Source organism: Trichosurus vulpecula, chromosome 2, assembly GCF_011100635.1.
Source record: "Trichosurus vulpecula isolate mTriVul1 chromosome 2, mTriVul1.pri, whole genome shotgun sequence".
NCBI lineage: Eukaryota > Metazoa > Chordata > Mammalia > Diprotodontia > Phalangeridae > Trichosurus > Trichosurus vulpecula.
In genome coordinates this window covers 377,862,355-377,885,751 of record NC_050574.1, presented here as the reverse complement: position 1 = coordinate 377,885,751, position 23,397 = coordinate 377,862,355, and the positions used below count along the sequence as shown (strand labels likewise).

Genomic DNA, 23,397 nt, shown 5'->3' with positions numbered 1-23,397 from the left:
TGTTTGGTGAATATATGTTCAATATTGATGTTATTTATATTCATTTCGTTCACTTTTTAGCAAAATATTGTTTCCCTGTGTATATTTTTAATAAGTTGTTTTTACTTTTGCTTTGCTTGAGAGTATGATTGTTGCACCCTCCCTTTTTACTTCACCTGAAGCATAATATATACTGTTCTGGTCCCTCTCTGTGCCCCCCCCCTTTAAAAAAACTTTATTTGAATCTTCTGTTTCAACTATGTTTCTTTAAAACAACATATTGTTGGATTCTGGTTTCTAATCCATTTTGCCATTCTTATGGGTGAATTTATCCCAGTCATATTTCCAGTCTCAAGTGGTAGGAGAGCCTTCCATCTCCTGCTGCTTTTGTCTCCAGAAGAAAGACTGTCAGGCTGGCAGAATGGCTTCCATCTCTAGGAGCATAAGGCAACTTGTACCTCTTAAAGACATCGTAGTCTCCTAACCTTGATGTGGAAAACCTTTGGTGCAAAGACCTTCCATCTCCTGCTGAGCCTGTTCTGTGAGGGAAGAGAAGGAGGAAAAGTCAGTGGGAGTGGTACTCTCTTCTCTTGCAATCCAGATTCCACTTCCATTTCCTTCTGCAATTTCCTCCCTAATGTCCAGCCTTTGGAGGGAAGAGAGTAATGAAATGGAGCTTCGAGTGTGACCACCTTCCTTTCACTTTGTGTTCTACTCATTTCCAGCCTGATCTTCAGTATGCTCTAAAAAGAGGAGTGGCGCTTCCACTCTTATTCTCTCACCTGATCAGACCCAACACATCCCAGTGATTCTGTACCCCTCTAGGACATCATCCAAACCCTATTTCCCATTCCCTGCCATCTGATTCCTTGTCCCGACCACTTGATTCTTTGTTCCCATTCCCCCAACCCTTTCACTCCTAAATGCCAACTAAATATAATCTATCCTTTACCCTGTGTGCCCTCTGGGATGTCTGTTTCATAGGCAACAGACCTCCCTTCATTCTAAATCTCTTCCTCTCATATTTTGACTGTTACTGAAACCTGGCCACCCTTTATAATACTAGTTGTATCCTCATTCATTCCCCTCAACTCACTGGTCAGGGTTGGGGAGAATAAACTCAATAAACCCCAAACCATAAATCAGAAATAGTGGAACTTAGTAAACTCCAAACCATAAGTTATCTAAAAAAGAACTCTTTATTTGGTAAGAACTTCTGGGAAAAATGGAATACAGATATTAGGCTTAGATCAACATCTTATACCATATTCCACAATAAATTCAAACTGGATATGTGACCTGAATATTAAAGATCGTATTCTAAGAAAATTGGAATAGAATCAGATCATATATTCTTCACAACTATGAGTAGGGGATGGATTCTTACAAAACAAAGAACGGGGAATTGTAAAACATAAAATGCATACTTTAATTATGTGAAATTAAAAGCTTTTGCACAAATATAATTCTCTTAGGAAAAGAAAGGAATCAGAAGATTGAACAAAAATATTTGTATCAAATAGTTTTGATAAGAGTTGGAAAAAATATGAAAAAAAATGTTCCAGATCACTAAGAATAAGAAAGATATGTATTGAAACAACCCTAAGATTCACCTCACATCCAACTAACTGACAAAGATTATAAAAATGGGAACAGACAGTGTTGGAGAAGCATCCTAATGCATCTGTTGGATGGGATCTGTTCCTCTGCCTTTTTTGCTGTTGATAGTACCAGCAAAATTGTCCATAGTGTTTAGGGTAGTGGTTAGCACTTAGTACTAAATCTGTCAGTTCTCTTTGGTAATGTTATCATTTGCATTATATTGAGAGGGCCCAGCCATGAGAATTGAATATTCCTCCATCTATTTAAATTAGTCTATTTCTTTGAGGAGCATTTTATAATTGAATCTATAAAAGTATTGAGTGAACTTTGGTAGATTTAACTCCCAAATATTTTGTGCATTTTGTAGTTATTTTTGTGATTGACACCCAAATTAATTTTTCATATTGTAGTTATTGTTTCCTTTTCTTTGCTTCAAGAAAAGTGCTATTATAAGTATTTTATGTTGGAATCTATTTGTATATCTTTGGTCTCTTTGAGAAACATGCCGTAATAGTGGTAGTAGTAGTAGTAGTATCACTGAGGCAAAAGGATGTGCATATTTATTGGCTTTTTGGGGTATAGTTCAAAATTGGTTTCCAGAATGGTTGGATCAATTGGCAGTTTTCCCCACAAGGATTGTGCCTAACATTTGTTATTTTCTGTTTTTATTAACTTTTTGTAAGACTTTTTTGCTTGTTTATTGTGTCTGTTTTAATAGTATCTGTACTGCTTTTGTGCAAAAATATTTTTATTTCCTGTCATATAACATATATGTCTCCTTTATGTTCTGTGATTATCTGTATCTCCTCTTTTGGTTAAGAGCTGTTCCCGCGATGTGAAAGGGAGCCATTAAAAATTTTTGTTTTTGTTGATGATTTTAAAAAAAATATCATTATAGTTTCTCCTAGTTTTCCTTTCTTTCTCCTTCCCAGAGAGCCATCTCATATATTCAATAACATTTTTTAAAGAGAAAAATCCAGAAAACTGATCAATACATTGGAAAAGTCTGAAAATATGTGCCATTTACCACACTTACGAACTACAGTAGGTAAATCACCAGCCCTGGAATCAGGAAGATCTGAGTTCAAATGTGGCCTCAGACATTTACTAGCTGTGACCTTGGGCAAGTCACTTAACCCTAATAGCCTCCAATAAATAATAAATGCAAGAAAACCTATGGGATGGGAGTATCATCTCATATCTCTTCTTTTAAGTTATACTTGTTTTTTGAATTTTGCAACACGCCTTTGATTTTTTTTGGGGGGGGCCATATAGTTTTTTCATTTACATATTCCTTTACATTTATTTACCCTCAGTTGTTCACCCATTCACCACTGGATGGTCATCTATTTTGTGTTTAATCATTTGCTGGCACAAAAAGTGCTACTATAAATACTTTGGTGTACGTGGGAGATTTCTTCTTATGGATGGCCTTATTAGCCTACTAGTAGAGTCTCTGGGTAAGATAGTTTAGTCACTTTACTTACATAATTATTATTGTCCTGATTCAAAGCTCCATCAGCAATTGATGAAATAAAATGACTACCAGTTACAAAATGGAGTTGGTTTCGTGTGGGAATCAAAAGACCAGATCCATGAACACTGATTCCATCTTGTGCTGCCACGTGTGTTCTTTTGTTGTTTTTCTGTTAGTCATCCTTATCATAAGAAACTAGATTATAGAAACCATCTATTACTTATGGATATAGATGGATGCAATTAATCAGCATCTTTTAATTTTATGAATAGAAGACCCTGAAACCTACTCTTCTCCCTCCCAGCTTGACTTTCCCCTTCCCAACTTGGAAAGCCCCTAATCTTTCCTCCAGTTAGAAATTAGGTGATCTAATTTTGTATCCTGGTTTACTGTTTTTATTATAGTTAATTGGTGTTATAGGATCAATTGTTTTTTATGTATAAAAATCTGCTTCACTCAATTTTCAGGGTCTTTGGTCTTTGGGGAGTCCACTAACCCATTTATTCTAATTGTGTAACCAACAAATTTCTTTTGCTTAGATTGTTTCCTCAGTTATTATTAATTACCTTCTACACAGTGCATCAGTGTTGCTAATTTTCCATAACATCTCACGGATTAAATATTCCTGTCTTTTTCTCATAATAGTGATTTTATTAAATTAGTTACTTTGTAAAACAGTGCAGATGTCATAATTGTTAACCTAACAATTTACTAAGTTGTACTTTTGTTGTTTTTTAAATTGCTTTTTGTAAAAGAAAGGAAATGCTAAAACCCTATGTGAATTGTTGTATTTCAGCCTAGGAGAGCAAAATTTTCTCAGATGTTTTAAATCAGGAAAATAAAACAGGTAAAGGCTCCCCTCCCCCCCACTCCCTTTTATAGCCTCATTAGTAGAAATATTCCAGTAAATATAGACTAGATTCTTCATTCATTAGATATACGATAAGTTGAAGGTTTTATCAAATGCAGTAATAAAGACATTGCATCTGTGGCTTTCAGATTGATAGGTTTTGGCTACTTAATTTTTAAAGTGTCAGACTAGTAGCCATTTCAGGCACAATATTCTAATTCTGAAATAAGCAGTCATTACTATGTGTTTTAAAAATCCTCATACTCCATCTTGAGACAAAAAAATTTTTAGAAAGATGCTTTTTGTGAACTACTTTTTTGGAGAAGATTCGAGATAGTTCAAGGATGTATGATTTAGGCTGCATTGTTGAGTGGTACTGGTGAATATTACACAATTTTAAAAATCACATAGGAACTGTTTTCCAGTTTAGTGACTTTGTTGCCTTGGAAAGAAATAGCAATAATAACAGCATTATTATGATTTCTTTTATTGATATTTAGGAGCAACTGAGTTTCCCAGTTTTAACCCGTTGGCACCAAGAACCCAGTTCCCTATTGCATTAGTGTGTAAATGTCAGGGGGTTTAAGTGACCAGGAAAAAATGATACAGTGCTGATTATAGTATTTGGCAGAACTGAAAGGAAAGGATCTTGTGCTATATATTGAAGGGACTGTGAGTAACAGAAGATAATGGAGAGATGAAATGTCACTGAAAGTCTTTTCCAAGGCTTGCACCTTTCTTCCATCATAGCCACCATAGTATGTAAGATTGTTTTTCATTGTAGCTTTTAATCTTTCTCCTAGAAGCACACCTTTCTTTTTTTATTTGTCTTTGCTTTTGCTTTTCCTGTTTTTAGCATTGTTGGTAAATTGGTGATGTTTTTCAAATCATCACTTTCTAATGAATATACAACGAGGACTTTCAAGAAACTGGCAAAATATAGAGATTTTTCATATTGTATAATTTCATATTTTAATATCTTTCCAAACTATGTGAAGTCTTCACTTGAAGATGGGTTTATAGCATCCAGAGCAGATTGTTATTAACACTAAAGGTTCCTTTTGCTAACCTGAAGCCTTCTTCTTCCTGCAATTTCTTAAGTAGTTTATCTTCTCGTTCTACTGGAGTAAGCCCCTTAGATTCTTCAGGCTCTTCTAACTTATTGTTAATTTCTTCTTGTTGCTGTCCTTTCTTTTTGATTTTTTTTCCACAATTTTTTTTCTTGTTTTAGTTTTTATTTCCTTTCTTTTCTTCATTTTGGCTATCCTAGTTTTTCTGTCCTAGAAATCAAAGTCCCTTAACACTGCTATCTCAAGCAATGTGTGAACCTGAGAGTGTGGGAAGGGGCTGTTTCCATCTTTTGACATCATTGCCAGTTTGCAGGGTGTAAGGTGAAACCATAAGATTGTTTTAGTTTGCATTTCTCTTACTAGTAATTTGTAGCACTCTTTCATATAGTTGTCATTCATAATTCTTCTTGTGAGTACTTTCTGTCCAGATTCCTTTACCCCTCCATCTGTTGGGGAATGGTCATATGTGTGAATAAACTAAATCTATATTTTAAAAAATTAGAAAAGTGGTAAAAAAAAACCTCCCTAACATGAACACTGACTGAAGAGGACATATTAAAAATTAGAGGAGAAATAGATAAACTCGAAACCAAAAACCAGTAGACATGATACATAAAATTAAATGCTGATTTAAAAAAAACTAATAAAAATGATAAACTCTTTAGACAGTTTGATTAAAAGTCCAATCATCAAATGAACAAGATGAATTCACATCAAAATCAGAACTACAAAAAATTTATCAAAACTTATTTATATGTTACCATAACAATACCAAAAAAAGGAATTCCTTCAAAAATGTAAAATACCTAAACTAACAAAAGACCCAATAGAAACCTTAATCCAGTCTTAGAAATAGAAATAATTGTAAATGAACTACCAGAGGGAGTGAAAAAAATTACTGATCCTGATGGATTCACAAAAGAATTCTACTTCTGCTAAGTTTTTCATCAAAAGGGTCAATATTTTTGTGGGTTATTTTTATGTACTAATATTCCGAAGTTACCAGTTTTTTTCAATTAAATTTTTAGTTGACTCTGGTTATGTAGGTTGTTGATAGTATCATTTGCAAAAGTGATAGTTTGTTTCTTTGTCAGTATATACTTATTCTCTCAATTTATTTTACTTATTGCTATGGCTAGCATTTTTGACACTATGCTAAATGGTAGTGATGTTAATGAACATTTTTGCTTTACCTGTGAAATTTTTGGGAAGGCTCTTCCTCTCTTCTCCTTTCTAAAAAGTTGTGAAAACTTGTTTCTACCTCATTATAGCTCTTTTTTTTTACTACTCACTCAAGCCTCCAAGCTCTCATCATGGTGCACTTGGAATATAGCCTCCTAATTAGTCTTTCTAACCTATCTCTTGCTTTAAAATCCATCTTCCGTACAGCTGCCTAAGCATTAATTTTCTTAAACCATGTTACTTACTCCCTGACTCAGTAAACTCTACTAGTTTCCTATTTAATCTAGAATCAAATGTAATTTCATCTTTATCTCATCCTTTAAAATTTTCTATTTTGAGTAAATTTTATAATGTTCATAATTATTAGTGCAGTGTTAGATGTATATAATTTTTAAGTAAATATACACATTGGTGTGTTCTCAGAGTTTTTTAACTTATAGAAGTGCATAACCAAAAACACTTAGAATTTACTGCTCTAGACAATCTGCCTAGACAGAGGTCAGCTTAAAAAGGCTTGAGAGTGGACTTACTTGACATGTATAAATCATGAACAGACAAGTTAAGCATGAACCAATTTATTATATCCTTAGTAATATAATGGTAGCACGAGGAAACTTACGCTAATTTATATCAGATTAAAAGATAGTAGGGTTTAAAAAAAGTGATGAAATTATAAAACTTATTTCTCCAAAGAAGAGACAGGCTAAAAATACAATTTACATTTTAAAAAATATTCTGATAAATTCATGTCTTTAAGCTCTATACTGAAATATTTAAGAACCAAGATGTTTCAAGTATATCTTAAATCTTTGATCTTGAAATCAGAGAGGACAACTTTACTCTTCCATATACTTTGTTATAGAATGACAAACTACATAGACCTTGGCTTTGGCCCAATTTTGCAGTAATTTGATTGTGAAAAAAATCTATGTATAAACAAGAAAGGGTCCATGTAGTTACTACAATTGTTACCTGGATTGTAGAATCGAAAATGAACTATCATGTCATACACAGTGTTGGATATTGTCCATAAACTCTGCCATGTCTTTTATACATGTTATAGACTGATTCAGGTAGTTTTAGACCTTTGGAGAATCTTTCTTGGATCAAGGAAGAGAGATTTGGGAAAAATTATTCTAATACTACTAATGATTGTGAATCTGAAATAGGAAAGATGATGTCACTACTAGTTAGGTATTTCATAGTAGTGGTTCTCAAACTTTTTGGTCTCAGGACCCTTTTATACTTTAGAAAATTATTGAGGACCCCAAAGACCTTTTGTTTATGTGAGTTATATCTCTTAATATTTATACTGTTTAAAAAAATCTGTTAATCAAAAATAACAAAACTACTACATGTTAACATAAAATAACCATATTTTTATGTTCAGAAACAAAAATAGCCAAATGAATGACATTGTTTTATGTATTTTTGCAAATTTCCTTATTATGTGGACTTCTGAGAAGAAAGCTAGTTTTTCCTATCTGCTTCTGCCATCAAACCATTGTAACATATTGTTTTGGGTGAACTATATGAAGAAAATCTGGCCTAGTACAAATACATAATTGGAAAAAGTAGAGGAATGTCTTAGTTGTATTATGAAAATAGTTTTGACCTTGTGGATTGTAAAAAGGGGTTTTGGGGCCCTCCACGGGCTTGCAGACTAGAGTTTGAGAATCATTGTTCTAGATAATTAATTGTTGTGGAACATAAGATGGTATCCTGAGGTCTGCATATACCATCCCTTGTAGAAATCTAAATGCTGTTTATTTGGCTGTATCAAAGAATAACACATAACGGGAGGCAGCATGGTATGAAGGAAAGAATACTGCATTTAGACTTCAAATCCTGGTTCTGTTGCTATTTGTTTGACCCTGTGTAAGATTTAAGCTCTGGACCTCAGTATCTTCAAATGTAAAATGAGTTAGAAGAAAGGAGGAATCGAAATAGACTATCTCTAGTCTCCTCTAGCCCTAAAGCCTGTGATACTACTAATTTTGTATGTATATATTTTGTCATGAAGTTACTAAATAATTTCCCTCTTGCCCTGATTTTATTAAGTTTGGGGGGAGCTAGAGTTACTGGATGAGGGAAGGCGATTTTCTGAGGACAGTTAAATCTTTATTTGCTTTGTAACTGATTACACGTGTAGCTGATGAGTATGCTTGGCATAGATAGCATGGCTGATAAAAGTTTAACATCTTTATGTCAATCTTTTTATCCTTAGGTTTGTGAGCAGAATATTCGTGGTGCCAAACCATCCAGATCTGTTATTATCTACCTCAGGGGTAGGTATTTTCATCATTTCTCCTATTCTTTTTTTCCCCCCTAGATAAGTATGTGGTTTGTTGCTACAACTGGAGGTTCTTTTAGAGATAGGCTTTTTGTTTTTGTTTTTGTTCAGTACGCCTAGATGATGCTTGTGGTTTTTCCCCCCACTAAGATAAAGAAGTAGCTGTAGTTCTTGTTTCCAGCAGTTTATTAGATAGAAAATATTAATTTCATAGCTCTTTTAATTGATCCTGACATGGACTTGATCTATGTTGATTACTGTCATTAGTTCTAAAAATGCCATCATTATCTCAGACGAGGGAGATAAGAGGGAGACTTTCTGAATCTCCAGGACATTTAGATTGTACAGAAGTGCAAAATGTAAGAATGTATAGAATGTAGTGTTCTTACCTTAGTAAGGTACTAAGGTTTATTATTCCAGTATCTACTGCAGTGGATGCCGCATCATGTCATGCAAAGTTACCCAGTTTTTGAAGTCTGAGACCTGAAAGCAAGCTTAAACAGGTGCTAACATTTTGCAAAACCTTTCAGTATAGGCCTCATACTGAACTGTTGTTCAAGGTCCAGCCTTACAATTTTGGAGAGACTCATCACTAAGTGATACATTTTTTAGCCACAGAGACTAACAAAGCTCATTCATTGTTTCATAGGGAAGTTGTGGTCTGCTTACTTAGAGGCAGCCTTTAATGAAATCACAGCTTTTCGAATTATTGAGATTCTAAGAGTTGTTACAGTTGCATTCTTATTTTTAATATTAACAACTTCTTTGTCTTAAAAAACAGCACCCAAAAACTCAGCTGCTAAATAAAAAGAGATTAATTATGTTTCACAAAGGTGTTTATCTTAATTACGTAATTAATCTTAATTAATTACGATAGTTATGTCAAAATGAAGGTTTCTAAATTATTAGCAAGGTTTTGAAAATAGTTTCATTCACTTTCAGAAGCCTTACATTTGTCCATGAACTTTCTTCTTTGTTGCTTCAATTTTTCTACTTTTCTTTTATCAATCCAAAATCATGTTTTTGTCTTTCATGATTTTTTTTTGTCCTTGCTAATCCATTTTCTAGTTGATTTTTTTTGTTGATTTCCATCGATATCTAAGTTTCTTGAGTTTTTACATTTCTTTCACTTTGTTAAGGCCTTGCTTTCCTAGTGCCTTAAAGTCTTCTTTGAATTTTGCTATGAACAACGGAAATTTTATGATGCAGTTCTTTCAAAATTCAGTAAATGTTTATTAAGTTGCTTATTATTTGTAGACCCATTGGGGTAGACACTGGATAAGATAAGTGGTATTAGTTTTATCCTAAAATTCAATGATAAAGCTATACACATTAATATCAATTTCTGATTTTATTATAGTATACTCTTGATGACTTTTGGTTGAAACGTCATAGAACAGAAGCACCATTGTAAAATATGCCCTATGTGAGAACAATTTTTGATCTTTTCCAGTTGGAGAAATACTCCATTTTTTTGGTTTGGCACAAGAACAAACTAATCTGCTGAAATTTTCTCACTTCCTCTCTTATTGCCTTTCAGTCCATTTTCTTTTTATATGAAAATTTTTTACAGTTTACTGATTTTACAGATTTACTAATTTACAATCTTATTTCACATACCTAAAGGTAGTCTTTTTTCTGTCATTCTGTATTGTATGTGGTACCAAATTATAGACACAGTCACAGAAATCTTCAGATTGGTTGCAGTTAATTTACACTGTTGATAAGGGTGTCTACAACAGTCAAATTTGTGAAACTGATACTTTTATAGAATCTGTGTATTTATAAAAATATTGTTTAAATATCTTATGACCAGTGCAAACCTTAACTTTTTAAGGATTCATTCCATCATATATATATATATATATATATATATATATATATATATATATATATATATATATATATATATATATATATATATATATATATATATATATATATATATATATATATATATAAGATTTAATGTGATTTGGGTGGTATGCAACGGACAGAAGCTTATAGTAATGAATCTTACTGTCTTTTTTGAATATATGTAGGACTGTACTCTGAGACTCTGGGAATACAAAATTGGAAAAGAATTGCAGTGCTATCATCTCAACAAACTGAGAAGTCCTGAGGCAACCTCATGTGAGAAGGTGGGGTTTGTGATTTTAACCTTGTTTTTGTTAACATGCTTCTAGCCTTTTATTGTGTTGCATTGATTCTACTAAGTTAAAAAGAAAGCTAAAAATGTTTAGTATCAATAGTAGACTTCTTGCAGGGTTAATTTTATTTGTTAAAAATATTGGAAACACTTTTTTTGTCCTTGCTAATCCATTTTGTAGTTGATTTTTTTTGTTGTTGATTTCCATTGATCAGTTGTCATTACACAGAAAATCTTTTTATCAATCACTCTAGGTTGTCATTAAAAGAAATTTTTTACTCAAATGTGTCTAATCTTACTAAGGAATTGATACTGCTTGCCAGAATCAGTCAGTAAAAATTTAAAAATCCTGTTTAGCAATGTCTTTGAAATTAGTAAAGAATGGGGTTTCAAAAGCAATTAGTATTGTAGTAGATTTAGCACTGCCACTCTAAAAATATTTTCCAATCTTTCAAAGGTATTTTTTGTAGATATATTGTGCTACTATGATAGTCAAGGCATGATAGTTAACTCATTTTTCCAGTTTGGGAAAGTGAATCAGAGGAAGGCTAGAAATGGCTTACTTTACTAAAGCACCTAGCTCAGCTAGTGCTAAGCCAAGAATTGAGCTTTGGTGGCCATGTCCTCATATTGTCTGGTAAGGTCCCAATGTGCCACCTGAGTTGTGTGATGTAAAGAACAGTGGCTTAAGAGTCAGGACTCCTGGCTTCTAGTCTCTTCTTAGATGCATGACCATGGATGAGTCACTTCTCTCTGTGCCTTAGATAGTTTCTCATCTATGAAATTTGAATTAAGACCAGCAGGAGTCGTTAATCTTAAAACAGTGAACTTTTAAAAAAATGGTTTTTGATAACTGCATTTCATTATAATTGGTATCCATTGTAATCATATGTATTTTGTTTTGTGTATATAAAAATGTTACTTTGAGAAGGGGCTCATAAGCTTCATCAGACTGCCATGCAGTTCCATGATCCCCCCCCCCCCCAAATTAAGAACCTCTGATTCATTTTTTTGGACTCATAAGGCCTCTCCTGAATTCTGATTTGATGTCTTTAAACAATATTAGGACATGGCCACTGGTATCTTAATTTACAGATACTTTTAGGCTCATAGCTTTACTCCCTGATTTGTTTCTATTTTTTGAGCTTCAGTTATGGAAATTAATTAATTTTATGCGGGCTGCTTCACTCCCCCCCCCCCTTTTTTTTTGCCTTTTGATTGGCTATTTCTGTTTTCATGGTTGCTCTAAGCCAAATGCTTTAAGTTCTTGATTTTCAAAATCTCTGTGATGACAGATCTTAGAGATACAGAAATTTGAGGTTAAGAGACTTGCCTAATAGGCAAGGACACAGGTGAAATCTTAGAATTCACAAGCAATCGATAGGCCGTACAGTGATTTTTCCAATTCATTTTATCTCTAGAAATCTTCAAAACTGTTTTCTAACGTTTTCAAATATCTCTTCAAACTAAATGTAGTATAGTGGATAAAGCACTAGATTTGACACGAGAATTCCTTGTTTGAATCCCTTGATGTGGTATTACATAATAGCCATTTATTTATTATGTTTGGAGTGTCTTTAATGTATGCAAACCTTAGAATTTAGAGTATTCACTAACACATTAGAAACAGGAGTCAGTGTAGTGATTGTCTATGAGTCTTCCTACATCTTTCTTGGATGTTTTAGCTTGCATCATGTAACAAACTTCAGAAAGTTTTTTCTTCTTTTTTTTAAACAATGAATTTATCTTTTTTTTCAATTCCATTATGCTGTTCTTCTGTGATTTCTTGTTTAGAGTGGATCCTCATTGTTCAAGTGCTATTTATATATGGTGGCTCAGAGTATTTCATGTTGAAAATATTTTCATTGCTTTTTGTGTTCTTTTTTGTGATAGTAACAGTCGTGGTAAACTATCTCAGAGCTCATAAACTGAATAACTGGACGTCTGAATATATGGCTTTTAAGCCATTGTATTGAGTGAGGATAGGGAATCAAAGCCTCATTATAGATTATGTAACATAAATTTGTGCTGGACCCAGTCAGTCTGATTCATGAATTTTCTCTAGCTTTGTTCAGCAGTCCTTGAACAGAAGTGAAGGCAGTGGATGGTGGGTGTAATCCAGGGTTGAGGCATTGCAGGGCTTGATTGGCATGGGGATAAAGAGACAAGGAACTTGAAAGAAGAAGATAGGAAAGACGAGGATAGTGTAGAGTTGAACTTTTTACCAAGACATCAGGATAGGGAAGAAAGAAAAGTGTAGCCAGTGAAGGGGTACATAATTCCTTCTATAGATCAACTTCTGTTCTCCTTAACCAGTGTCTCTTTTTTTATTCCAGATATTTGCAGTGTCAAGGATAACTTACTATTGCCAAGAAAACTACATTGCGATTTTATGTGACTGGTAAGGTACCACATGATTGTTATTGGTCTTCCTTGTCACATGCCATAAATCTTAGTTCATTGGAGACTATAGTGTACCATGACTTGCAGGCATATGACAATGCTAGTGGAATATTGTCATTAAAAATGGGCCTTCATCTTTGAGGCAGGGAGATCTTTGGAGTTATTAGAAGAGCTGTTCTGTTTAAGTCTCTGTCCAATTCCCTATCCATTTGTATTATTTAGCCAAGGGGTGTGTGTCTGTGTGTGCGTGTGCGCGTGTGTCTGTGTGTGTCTGTGTATGTGCACATATACATACACACACATTACATTGATGGATGAGATCCATAGTTTCATCTACCTCCATGTTATGTTTTGAACAATAAACATTTTAAATCCAGTTTTTGTTTTTTTTTACTATATTCTTGGTTAGTCCAAAATTTTCAGTACTGCACAGCAGGCAGTGTAGATGTGAGAATGCTTCAATGAAGAACCCAAGTGAAGGACATCATCTAAGAGAGGGATGTTTTATATATGATTATATGACAAAACTTTAGGGATAGCTGTTATATGGTACGTATATGCCACAAGTATTCTTGCAATGTCAAGAGAAAGTGAGGAAAATCATTGAAAACTGCCACTCCCCTACTTTTGTGTCCCTGCTGTACGAGGACATAAAAAAGAGAAACAAAGGGTACATGGTCATAGTTGAATAGCAGTCTACTTGATTGGTGGGAATATCCACATAAATAAAAGCACAAATCTATTTAAGAATTTGAGTATACCAAAAAAAATGGGAAAATATGCTTATTATTTCATTAGACCTTTCCCCTCTAATTTGGGTGCTATGTTACTCTAAAGCTAGATTTCGATTTGGAAAATCTTAATAACTGCTTCTGTGTCAAAATTCCTCCTTCCAGTGAATTTGGACTATTACATGAGAATGTGTGTGCTTACACTGTCTGCTTTATTAATATAATTGTAACTCAGTGCTTTAGTGGATATGTGATCTTTTCAGTGTGGTATTCCCTCCACTTGATGCAGATCATAACTGACTTTCTCATCCTGTGTAACTTATTGATGTCTCCCATAAATTGGTCATAAAGAATCCAATCACTGGGCTTGAGACCTGCCTTCATTGTAGTGTTTTTAATTTTATCTGTATACCAATACTTGGGCTGCCCATCCTTTATTTGCAGTACATGTTCAATTAAATTCCTTTTCTGATTGTATATTTCCTAGACGCTATCTTTTCCGCCGTTTTTAGTGCACACGTCATTATTAGCTGTCTTTCCCGCATCTATGCCAACTGTACGTTTCTTTAGCGCCCTGTCGTTGCCTTCAAGTTTCATTCTTCGGAAGAGATTTTGGTGTTCCATATTTCACAATCACATAACATCACAGGTAGAATGTTGGCATTAATCAAAGAAATGTGCATTAATCAAAGAAATGTTCATTAATACACTGTTTTGGGAGTGTACTTGTTACAGCTTTTCTTTGGCTATTTGTTAAAATAAAACATTGGATTTTGAAGGATAAAACAGATTGAGTTAATGTTTAAAGGAGGAGAATGGGATTGACAAAATCATCTTCCAGTTTCCAAAATGCCTTCAGTCTTCTTTTCACCTTATCTTTATTGTACATTACATTAAGTGTGGCAGGGGCCTCAAATTGATTTCTTCATGGTCATATTTCAACAAAGATAATTGGGACAGTCATAGAGTAGTATGGATTTTCTGGCATGCTGAATGTTTTGATTTCAGTAGGAATTGGCAGATGTGTTTATTATTCATATTTCTTGCTACTCAACACCTTTATTTGTTTTTTTGTCTAGGCATATAGTTATATTTGTGAAATCAACTGGAATTATTCAGGGAACTCTAGGCCCAACTACAAATATAAGAAGAGGATAGAATTTCAAATATTTTTGAAAGACTACTTTTGTCTTAATTATTAAGCATTTGGTAGTTTATAGATGGAAGATTATCTAGTGAAAGTAGTCTTTCTTTACTCTGTGAAATTAGTCTTTCTTTAGCAATCAGGTTAATAAAGGATCTAGTACTTATGTTTTGCTTTTGTCTTTGTGTCCTCATTGCCTGGCACTAGTAGCCAGTTAATGGATGTTTGTTGATTGATGATGAATATCTTATGTCACAGGAGCATACAAAGTACATGTAAGCATAGTATCTGTTCACTGTTGGCGTTGTCCTGATCCCCATTAGCTGTCTCATTATGATTGTTGGCCACATCGCCCCTGATAAAACAGTACAACAAGCCACTGATATTATATAATTTGACAGTGAATGTTGCTAATGAGAGAAGAACAGTGTGATGGGCCATGGTGAAGTTGATACTATCTAACCTTTGAATTCAAAGGGCGAGGCTTTTAAAAAACTTGGCATATATAAAACTATGTGCTTAATTGTAAGCTTGTAAAAATATATACAGGAATCTTTGAGTATCATAATAGCTTTAAAAGAATACAATTACAGTTTTGGATTTCTCTTTCTGATGCTACAACCTTCATATTCTCAATCCCAAGGAAATTTGACTATGAAAGCAAATAGCCATCCCCTGCCCTGAGTCACGGTGTAGGCTCTTGCATTTCACTAAAACCCTTAGATTTTTTGCATGTGAATTGTTAGACCCAGGTGAGTCTAGTTACAGGTACCTTTTTTACAGGTACCTTTTTTTAATCTTTCTTTTTCTTCCTTAAAAGTATTCCTGTAATCTACATCTTCCAACTTGATGACACCAAGAAACAGTTGATATACAAACGACACCTTACCTTTAATCACAGAGTGTGGGACATTGCTTTTGAGGAAACGCAAGGGCTTTGGGTTTTACAAGAATGTAGAGAAATGCCAGTTTTGCTCTATCACCTTGAGAATGGAGAGTGGCAGGTAAGAAACATGCTTTTTAAATAACAGTAAATACTATTCATATTTATGTAGACTAAGGATGTACAATATGAGTTCTGTGCAGCATACTTTCAGTTTCTCTTAAAATTTTTTGCTTGACCTCACTCCAGTTTTTGTTTTCACTTTTTTAGGAAGAAGCATTATAGTATAGTTGAGCAGTGATAGCTTGGGTTCTAGTCCTAGCTCTGCCACTTTGTTATCTGTTTAACTATGGCCTATCACTTATTTTAGCTTCATTTTTTTCATCTGTAAGATAGGTTTATGATACCCCCCCCCTTGCTTACCTAATCATTTATAAGGATCAATAAATAATGTATGTAAACTACTTTGAAAACTGTAAAGCATCATATAGACCCACAGTGATTTCAGTTCTTTTGCTTTCCTTGAGACATTTGTTTTCTTCTTTATGGTGAGAACTCCATGTGTCTTGCATTTTACTTCTGATAAATATTGCCATTTTTTTTGTCTTCCTCAGCCTGTTTCTAAAAATGAGGTGTTAAAGAAAATCTCCAGTAATCTACATGAGAACTGGACCATGGTGGAAGGTGGTGAGATATTTACTTATTAATATAATGTCTAAAATTATTCCTTGGATCTCCTCTTTGACACTCCATAGGGCACCAGTGATCATTTTCAGCATTACCTCTCTAGCTCAGTCTAGGGATGAAAAGGAAAGTGCCTTCACCACATGTCATTCTTATTTTTAGGGAAAGGGGTCTGCACCTATGATTTCATTTGGTGTTAATTTCTTTGGCCAGGGCAGATCAGCAGCTATTCTGCAACGTAGCCTTAGCTAGTTGCCTTAGAGATTAAGCGACTTGCCCAGAGTCAGCCTCTATGTCTAAGTCCTAGATCTGACACTTAACTCTGTGAGTCTTAATAGGAACTTCACAGTTGTTGGCCTCAAGGCTTTTCATACATAGAATGAGGCTAGGCTGATTGATCTCTAAGGTTCTGTCTAACTCTGAGTTTCTATTAAGCTCATGCTTATAAAGCAGATGTATGTAAAGACAGTTATCTCAGGGCTCATTCCAAGTTGGTGTGAACTCATGGCAGACTTAATTTGTTGTTTGTATCTGGTCAGGACGGGATATAAGAGTCTTTAATCTGTGTGGGTAAAAGATATTTTCTCAATGTGCCAGTCAGGTTCAGGAATTAAAGGAAATCCATAATAATTCGATCTAACTATAGAGTTTATTGAATTGTATATGCATCATTGGACCTCCTGATTCAGGAAAGGCACAGGAAGATGTGCATTCACTTCCCTATCAGCTGCTGAGTCTCCTTATTTGTCTGGATCAGCAAAGTTAAACCACACTTAATGGAAGTGTTTAGGCAGTTTTCTCTAGATAAAGCCCAACCACTGACTGGCTCACAGATGTTAAAGGCCATGCAGTTTCATGTTGAGGTAGGTCCAGGGAACTGGAGACTCTTATAAATATACAAACTCAGAGTAAGCAAGGCTACGTTTACCCGAGAATATGCCAATTACAAGTTGGTCAGATAAAGGAAAGGATAATGGCCAGTTGAATTGCTTTGAAGTTTTGGGCTACATTCATAAATATTCCCCAGTCATTTTAGCTGTTTTCTGCATGTTCTTCCCCTTCTTCTGTTGAGTTGAAGGGGATGGATCTAATTATCCTATATTCCTAGACTTTTATATTTTTAGCTCTTTTCAGTGTATGAAACTCTTTACCTAGTCATGATAAATGTTTTGAATTTTAGTTTACAGTCTACCTGCTTATTCTTGTTAAGAGGGAGGCATTAGGATGGATAAACTATTGACAGATCATTTTTATTTGAATTTTGCAGTGTGATAGACAATGATAAGTTTTGTTTTTACATGCAGATTTGCCTTCGAAATTATGCTTTGTTTAGTCTAATAATAAAAATGATTTGTGTACCTAAGAACATGCTGGCCAGGCAGTATGACCAAGGAGTAACTGTGCTTCATCCAAGGCTGGTTTTTAATTTAATATCTATATTTCTCATCTTATTAATACTGAAAAAGGTAATCAAGAAAACATTAACAACTGCCACTAAGCTATTTTCCCTTTGTGCTGACTGTCTGCTACAAATTTGTAACATAATTTCAACTGGGCCTTATTGTAGGAAGGTAATCCTTTTATGCATTTTAATTGATTCACTATTCCATTCTCCACAGAAACTCTTCCAGGCCTTTTCATCCTTACTTAAATCTTACATTGCTCTTGACCCTCTCAGCTGAGAACCTTGCTTCATATTTCACTGAGAAAAATTGAGACCATTCACCAAGAACTTCTCCCCTTCTCCTAATGTCACATCACTCAGATGTCTTCTGCTATGATCTTCAAGTATGTCCCACATGAAAAGGTGTCCCTTCTCCTTGCCAAGGCAGATCCCTCTACAAACAAGAGTGATCCCATTCCATCTCATTTTCTCCAACAGCTTATCCTTTCTGTTATTCCACTCTCACTAATTATCACTGTCTGCCTATTTACTGGCTGCTTCCTTATTACCAACAAATTTGCCTTGTTTCTCCCTATTCTCAAAAATCCCTCACTTAATCATCCTCAAAAGCTATCATCCTGTATCACTCCTTTTGTGGCTACACTCCTTGAGAAAAACATTTTCAGTGGGTGCCTCCACTTTGTTTCCTCTCACTAGCTTTCCCATTATCTCCAGGACTAAATTGAGAATCCCGTTTGACTTTTAATGTCTTCATAACTTGGTCCCTTTCCACCTTCCCACTCTTCTTATATGGTATTTCCCTCCGAGTACTCAGTGATCTAGTGACAATACTTTTTTGAGTTGAATTTATCAACAAAAATCCACAACTAAAGAGCTCTTCACAAACAGCAAAAACAAAACTGGCTAAATAAGTAATTAAGAAGAATAGTAATTTACTTTGCCTGTTAACACTTTGTAGTTAGGTATTAATACATGCCTAAACATACGTATGTGGATAAGATATATTATCTCTCCTACCTATAATAGAATCAAAGTTTTATTTAAAAAGTGTATTATAAAAAGGCATTATGAATTATACAAGATTAAAGAACATTAAGATATTTTCATATTTACTAATAAAAAAACTGTTTAATGCAGATGAAAGGGAAGAAGAGGAAAAAGAATTGGCAATTTCAAAGACAGTCTTATATAATAAAAAGGGTGCGTGGAATCAAAATTTCAGGGAAGCTTAGGACTTAATAGTTTAATAAACTGAAATATAAAATGCCTTATTTAATAATTGTTTTAGTTAAAATAGTTATATAGTGTTAAGATTAGTTAAAATATATATAGTGTTAAGATTGATTTAACTGCCTTTTAGTTAGCCTCAAGAATAAGAGTAAAGGTTGGATCAATTGCTTTTGTTTTATATAAAATAAATGTGAATAGTCCAACTTGTCCCCTTAAAAGAAGTTTTAGAAACAGAAGACACATCAGTTTGTTGCTTTTAGGAAACACACTGACTGGAAGATTTACCTCTGTTTCATTTGAGGTGGGTCATGCTATTAGAGATTCAAAAAAAGGAAGAATAACTGTAATTTTCTTTGATAAAGAAGACTTCAAATTAGAAAATATATAATGAAGTGAATAAGGACTTCACATAATGATAAAAAGAATGTAACTATTCTCTTTAGGCATGAAACAGATGTTAAATTCATAATAGAAAGATTATCTGTAATACTTTCTAATACTTAGTAGAAAAAAATACTTATCTAGACAACAGCATGATGCAGTAGAAAGAGCATTGAATTGGAAGGCAGAGAACCTGGGTTCATATTCGTGATGTTGGGCAAGTTGACATATTTGGCCTTTCAGCACATCATTTTCTTCATCTTTAAAATGAAGGGGTTGGACTAAATTTCCTCAGAGGCCCTATGCTGCTCTAAATGTATGATGCCTGGTTCATATTAAGGACCGAAAGAGCAGAAAGTAGAAAATGAAAGAATAATAAATGATAAAACCAGGAGTTGTTGGCCCCTTCCCCAGGCAAATTCAAGTTTAAAATGAGAGAAAAAAGTACCATTCCGTTAAATTACATTTGCAAAGGTCAAAACAGATACAAAAGAAAGGAAAATATTATTAGGAAATATTACACAGAGCCATTGTCTGAAAAATTGGAAAGCTAAAAGGGAATAGCTACTTATTTACAAAATATTAATTTCCAAAATTGATGTAATAAGAATTTAATAATTTAAACAAACCAGTCTGGAAAGGAAGAAATAAGAGGAGTAAATAAAGAAGTTTCCCCACAAAATAAACAAACTTTGTGGAGAAAGTTTTCCCAACAGAATTCTTTCAGACTTTTCAAGAACAATTAATACTACCATAGTTAAGTCCAGTTATAACATTACTGACTTATACCGAGTTTACAATCCACTAAAAAAGCTAGATCTTTTCCAAATTGTATCTAACCAAGCTTTTGTAAGATGAATTTTTGAATCCAAATATTTTAATTTACATTTATCCCTATTAAATTTTAACTTGTTAAATTCAGCCCAGTGTTCTAGCCCATCAAGATATTTTTTGATCCAGTCATCCCATCCAGCTTTGTGTCATCTGCAAATCCGATGAGCATGGCTTTTGTGAATTCACAAAGATGTTAAACCAGATATAAATCCCTAGGGCTCCTCACTGGAGACCTCCTGCCAAGGTGGCAATGAAACATTAAAGACTATTTTGAGTCCAAATGTTTAACCAGTTGTCTAAGTGAATTATGTTCTAGCCTACATTTTTCCTTGTTTTATACAAGAATAGTATGAGGATTTATGACAGGAACATTTCCTTAATAATTATCACTATCCATAATAGGACTAGTCTTCTTTGGAAGGTAGTATATTCCCCTTCCTTGGAGGTATTCATTGATATCCTAGGTGATATATCCTTTTGTCCAGATACGTTGTAATGGGATTTCTTTTTTTGAGTTTGGGTTGTACTAGATGGCCATTAACGTCCTTTGAGTTCTAAAACTCCATGATTCTTTGAAAATATAACTGGAAAAAAATCTCCCCAAAACCCTTATACCAGCAGATTCAGAAAATGTCTTATAACTTATGATCCAGAAACATAAAAACACCAAGTAATAGGTATAGAAAAACTTTTTCTCAACATAACACAGTAAAAAGTAAGTCAAGAGCCAACTTATTATATAATGGAGAAACATTAAAAGCATTCCCATTAAAAACATATACAAAGCAGGAATACTTATTTAAACTGCTATTATTTGACATGTAATATTGAGTTATTTGTCATAGTACTACAAACTCTAGCAGTTGCAGTGTAGTTAGGTAAGAGACATTAAGGAATTCACGTTGAAATTAGAGGTCAGGATGTTATCATTTAAAAATGATGGCTTAGAACATTTGGACTATAAGTGTATTTCAAAGTTCAACTTCCTCAACTAAAGAACTAATGGATATAGTAAAGGAAATTGCCAAATACAGATTAATCCATAAAAAGTCTTCCTTTTTATTTACGATTAAAGCTAATAAAACAAAATTTTAAAACCTGAATACATTGTTTGATAAACCCAAACATCCAAGCCTTTAGGTCAAGAACTCACTATTGATAAAAATTGTTGGGATAACTGGAAAGCACTTTGGCAGAAAGTAGGCAAAGACCAACATCTCATGCCATATACCAAGAAAAAAAATCAAAATGGGTACATGATTTAGACAAATAAAGGGTGATATAACATATTAGAGGAACATGGAAAATTTTCTGTCAGATCTTTGGACAAAGGAAGACTTTATGACCAGACGAGATAGAGTTTATAATGGGGCCTTGAGAGGGTTCAGTTATGTTTTGGTGGTATATCAGCATCCTGCTGTTAAAGATTTCCTATTTATTGTTCTTTTTTCCCCATCACAGGATCCCCTGGTATGGATGACAGCTTTAGCAGTCTCTACAAGACCACATTTGATAACATGACTAATTACTTGAAGAAAAAAGAAGAAAGAGTACAGCAGCAATTGGAGAAAAAGAAGAGAAGGAAGAATCCTTGACTTGGTCTTAAGAGGCAAACAAAAAAGCAATGAAAGACACCCATGTGACAGTTATTTCTCTAGTTGTTTGAAGGTCATAGAGCATAGATTTAAAGCTTGAGTACCTTAGGGGTCATCTATTCCATCCTTCTTATTTTATAGATCAGAAAATAGGTTCAGAGAAGTTTTGACTTGTCCAGGTTCACACAGGTAGAAAGTAAGAGTTGAGATTTGAAAACTAGTTCGGTAAATCTAGTACCTGGTAAAAATTCATGGGGGCAAAAATCACATTATCCATTGCCTTACTCTTCTTTCTCCCATTATATTTGAAAAAGGAAATGGTGTGAACTGTTTGCATCTCCTAAACTTGGTGGTGGTTAGTGCTGTTCAGATCTAGGAAGGCACTTGAATCAAGCTGTTTGGGGTAAAATGGCAGTATCCTTTGTTAAGAGGAAATGATATTGTACCTATGGTCCTTTATTGTATATATACTTTATCCTCCAATTGAGGGAAGAAATAGAGTTTGTAAATTTAACTGAAGATGTTATAAATAATTGTAGTAGGAATACAAGGCCTGTTATCTTCTTTTTTGAAGGTAGTAATCTGGGACCCCTTGCTTCTCACCAGGTTAGATGTGCTATTTTAAGTCATCACCTGTTAAAAACCTCAATCTCCTGAACTCCCACCAGTATATCTCAGAGCCAGACCATGTAAGATGCACAAATTTCAAAGTGGAGGCATTAAATGAAAATAGTAAGATAAATAATGAGGAATTGAATGAAATGTTCATTTTTTAAATTTCAAAATATATTTTTTGACATATCACTAATTCGTTTATTTGAGAGACTGATATGACCGATCACCTTTACCTTAAATATTATTTTAGATATTGGTAATTCATTTTATATGTCTAAAGAGATCTTCTGTGCCGAGTGGTGAAAAGTAAGGATAAATTGATCCTTTTTTTCTGAACTTGACAAACATGTACAAATAGATGTTTCTATAAAAAAGCAAAAAGCGGGTTGCATGCAAAACTGCATGTTTCCATTATATGCAGTTTGCATTTCTTTTAAAAATAATAAATACAACATTAGTTTCAAAACTGTCCTGGTTGTCCATGTCTCCTTCCTAATCTCCTGTTTTTTTTTTATGCCTTTTTCTCCTTTTCTACTAAAAATCTCTCCAAAAATCTGCTTATTAAAAAAATCAATACCCTTATAACAATTATGCATGATCAAGCAAAACAAATCCATACATTGGCCATGTCTGATAATGTGTAAATTGTTTTCATTCATCAAATGCAGGAGAACTTTGAAGATTGCTGAAAATTGTTTTCTTTAAAATGTATATGAAGAACTGGGATTAAAAAACAATAGGGAGTTTGGCAAGGAAGATATTCACTTCCCCCGTCATGAACTTGTAAAATTATTTTTCTTGAATCTAAATGTAAGACTTTATGGTTATCCCAATTGAATTTATTCTAATCAAAGCCCTAAGTGAAACAAGGCTGGCGAATGAAGCCAGCT

General features: G+C 33.9%; 1 protein-coding gene across 2 annotated transcripts in view; it reads left to right on the top strand.

Annotated features, from left to right (window-relative positions):
* WDR4 (WD repeat domain 4) overlaps positions 1-22,976 on the top strand; it is a 51,100-nt gene extending 28,124 nt beyond the window's left edge. The window contains exons 6-11 of one of the 2 annotated variants that reach the window (XM_036747487.1): positions 8,388-8,448; positions 10,496-10,594; positions 12,939-13,003; positions 15,701-15,884; positions 16,378-16,447; positions 21,759-22,976. In XM_036747487.1, coding sequence (XP_036603382.1) covers positions 8,388-8,448; positions 10,496-10,594; positions 12,939-13,003; positions 15,701-15,884; positions 16,378-16,447; positions 21,759-21,892 — 613 coding nt within the window. In that variant the 3' untranslated portion in view covers positions 21,893-22,976. Of the gene's footprint in view, positions 1-8,387; positions 8,449-10,495; positions 10,595-12,938; positions 13,004-15,700; positions 15,885-16,377; positions 16,451-21,758 lie in introns of both variants that reach the window. The other variant, XM_036747486.1, reaches the window with a different exon arrangement.
* The last annotated feature ends 421 nt before the right edge of the window (positions 22,977-23,397 follow it).